Source organism: Gracilinanus agilis, chromosome 4 (assembly GCF_016433145.1).
Source record: "Gracilinanus agilis isolate LMUSP501 chromosome 4, AgileGrace, whole genome shotgun sequence".
Taxonomy (NCBI): Eukaryota; Metazoa; Chordata; class Mammalia; order Didelphimorphia; family Didelphidae; genus Gracilinanus; species Gracilinanus agilis.
Window position 1 is genome coordinate 15,994,768 of NC_058133.1, and position 2,854 is coordinate 15,997,621.

The 2,854-nt window shown below is 40.9% G+C and overlaps 1 protein-coding gene across 1 annotated transcript in view; it reads right to left on the reverse strand.

Annotated features, from left to right (window-relative positions):
• Positions 1-2,854, reverse strand: part of PATJ (PATJ crumbs cell polarity complex component) — a 332,079-nt gene that overhangs the window by 265,634 nt on the left and 63,591 nt on the right. Inside the window, exon 16 of the mRNA XM_044674774.1 lies at positions 1,172-1,333. Within this exon, the coding sequence (XP_044530709.1) occupies positions 1,172-1,333 (162 nt within the window). The remainder of the gene's footprint in view (positions 1-1,171; positions 1,334-2,854) is intronic.

A 2,854-nucleotide genomic window follows, 5' to 3' on the forward strand; every position in this document is an offset into this window, starting at 1 on the left:
TCCTGGAAAAAAATATCCTTACAATGCCTACAACTCATCAATATTGTCTTTTGGGGGGAACCCCTTCCACAGAAGAAAACAGGGCACTCGGCTCTAACTTGGAGACTTGGAGAATTGTCTGGGGCGCAGAAGGTTAAGTGACTTGTCCAGGGTCACACAGTCATTTGTGCTAGAGGAGAGATGAGCCCAGGTCTTCCTGACTGAGCTTGGCGCTCTATCCAAAATGTCCTGTTGACTCTCGACAAACATCTTACACTTAGTCTAAGAGAATTCACTGGGAAGTAATGAGGGTCCCTCTGAGTCCATGTAATGATGTGAGTGTATCCTGTTCCCTCACCCTTGTTTAATCTATTCAGGCAGGTGCCTCCTGCCACTCGGATCAAATACAAAGTCGTCTGTTTGGCTTTCAAAGTCCTTTTTCCCATGGCAACTTCTCCAGCTTTCCATTGTTTTTATACTTCGCTCAGCTCCGTCACATGCCAGTATTCCTCTCCTTGTCTATCCATCTTTGTCTGTCCTGACTTCTCGGATTCGCTTCGAGGATAACCTAAAAGCCAGCCTTCAGCAAGATGCCTTTCCTGACCTCCATTAGTGCTATTGCCTCCCCTTTGAAAGAATTTCCCATCTACCTTCTGTAGAGCTTGGCTGGGCAAACTGTGTGCATGTTGCCTCTGCTATTAGAATGCTTAGCACAATCCTGGCACATAGTAGGTACTTAATAAAGGATCAGTGGCTTCTTTTATCCCAGTGTTTAGTATAATGCCTGGCACATAGTAGGTACTTAATGAATGCTGGTGGCTTCTTTTATCCCAGTGTTTAGTATAATGCCTGGCACATAGTAGGTACTTAATGAATGCTGGTGGCTTCTTTTATCCCAGTGTTTAGTATAATGCCTGGCACATAGTAGGTACTTAATAAGGCTCAGTGGCTTCTTTTATCCCAGTGTTTAGCACAATGCCTGGCACATAGTAGGTGCTTAATAAATTTATAAATGCTTGATGATTTGAGCTTTTCTTGAAATAAAAGTACACAGCAATTACACCGATGTAGACTTGGAATACTAGGACAAAGTGCTAATTGCTATGAGACGAGAAGTAGAAATTTTAGGAACAAGGTATCTTAAGGATACCATGGGCATGGCTACCTCAGCGATGGACTATTTCATGAATACCTTTGGCTCATCGATGACAATGTCGGTGACACTCGCCTCATCCCCAAAGGCCTCCTCATCGAAGAGACGCCGGCAGCAGACTAAAGTGAAGGGAGGGGGCACTTCTCTTAGAAATGACACTGCTTCTCTGCGGGATTTTCCAGAGAGCTGAACACCATTGACCTATGGAGAAGATAGATGAGTCAGAGATGAGAAGGAGCAGATGCTGTAATTTTTTTAAAAAAAACTTATTTACATGAAAACATCACAAACTAAACAGAAAATCATTTTCTTTCCCCAACAGCAAAGGCTCTAATTTAATCAAATGATTTTTGCTAAAGCTTGAGTGCTTTTGTTAACAAACTCCTAAAGTTAACATAAATCAAGGCTAATGCCTTCATTGAAAGCTGTGCAATAACTGCCTGGAATGTATAAATGGTGCAATTATCATTGGACAATAGATGGCATGCTCAGTAGTTCCCATGTCTACATACCATGTGACAATTTCATGGTCAAAATTCAAAGATCTCAGCAGACTAGAACCCTGGACCAGATTTAATAAGGTAAAACTGAAGAGTCTATTTTGTAAAGGGGAATCTCGTCAGATCAGGGCCAGTTCAGAAGACCTCTAAAGTCTCTTCCAAGTCTGAGATGTTATGATATTGCTGGCATTAAGCTATGCTGCTCTTATATCTATGATTAATTTTATAATTATATATAGGACACAACAAATACAGATGGTTTCTAAGCTTGGGTGGGCATATACATGGAGCTATTAGCCATATAACAGGTTGGAATAGATGTATTGAGGACTAATATTATGGCCGTGACTCTTTCCATCATTTCTCCTTTTGTTTGCAGGCTCAAACTGTACAGAAGGTATCACTTCTATTGCACCAAACGGGACACATCACCATAGGAACTCCTAGGGACAAACAATGGAGATCCTAATGTGGAAAAGCATTTTCTGGCATTGCCAATGAGAGGACAGAAAGCTAGAAGGAATCTCAATGAAACCACTGAAAGTGAAGTGATAGCCCCAAAGTCAAAAAGGGAGAGAGTGCAGGAACCAGCATTTGATTCTTGTCCAGAGATGCCAAGTTCAGCATCCTTTTCTTTGCCTACAGCACTGAAGAAAAAACACTAATGAATCTTCCCCTCTGTGTTTCTATTTCATAAGAAAAGGACTTCAGCTATTAACATTGGGATACATTTAAAACTAGGTGGTGCAGGGAGAGAGAGAGAGAGAGAGAGAGAGAGAGAGAGAAAGAATATACACAAGGAGATTTAAAAAAAGAGCAAGTGCATTGAAGTTTAAGAATTCAAATCTGGTCTTAGACACTACTAGCTATATGGCTTCAGGCAATTCAACCTCTATCTGCCTTAGTTTCCTCAACTCTAAAATGGGAACAATAAGAGTACCAACATTCCAGAGTTGTTGTAAGTATAGAATGATAAAATATTTGTAAAATGCTTTTTGAACTTTAAAGATATAGACAGACAGATATAGATATATATTAGCCAGTAAAATACTAGATTTTTAAAAGTGCTTAAGCTTCCAAAGAATGATATTCAAGTAAAGTTTTCAGAAATTGGTACCTCCCTCCCTCCCTCCCTCCCTCCCTCCCTCCGTCCCTTCCTTCCTTCCTTCCTTCCTTCCTTCCTTCCTTCCTTCCTTCCTTCCTTCCTTCCTTCCTTCCTTCC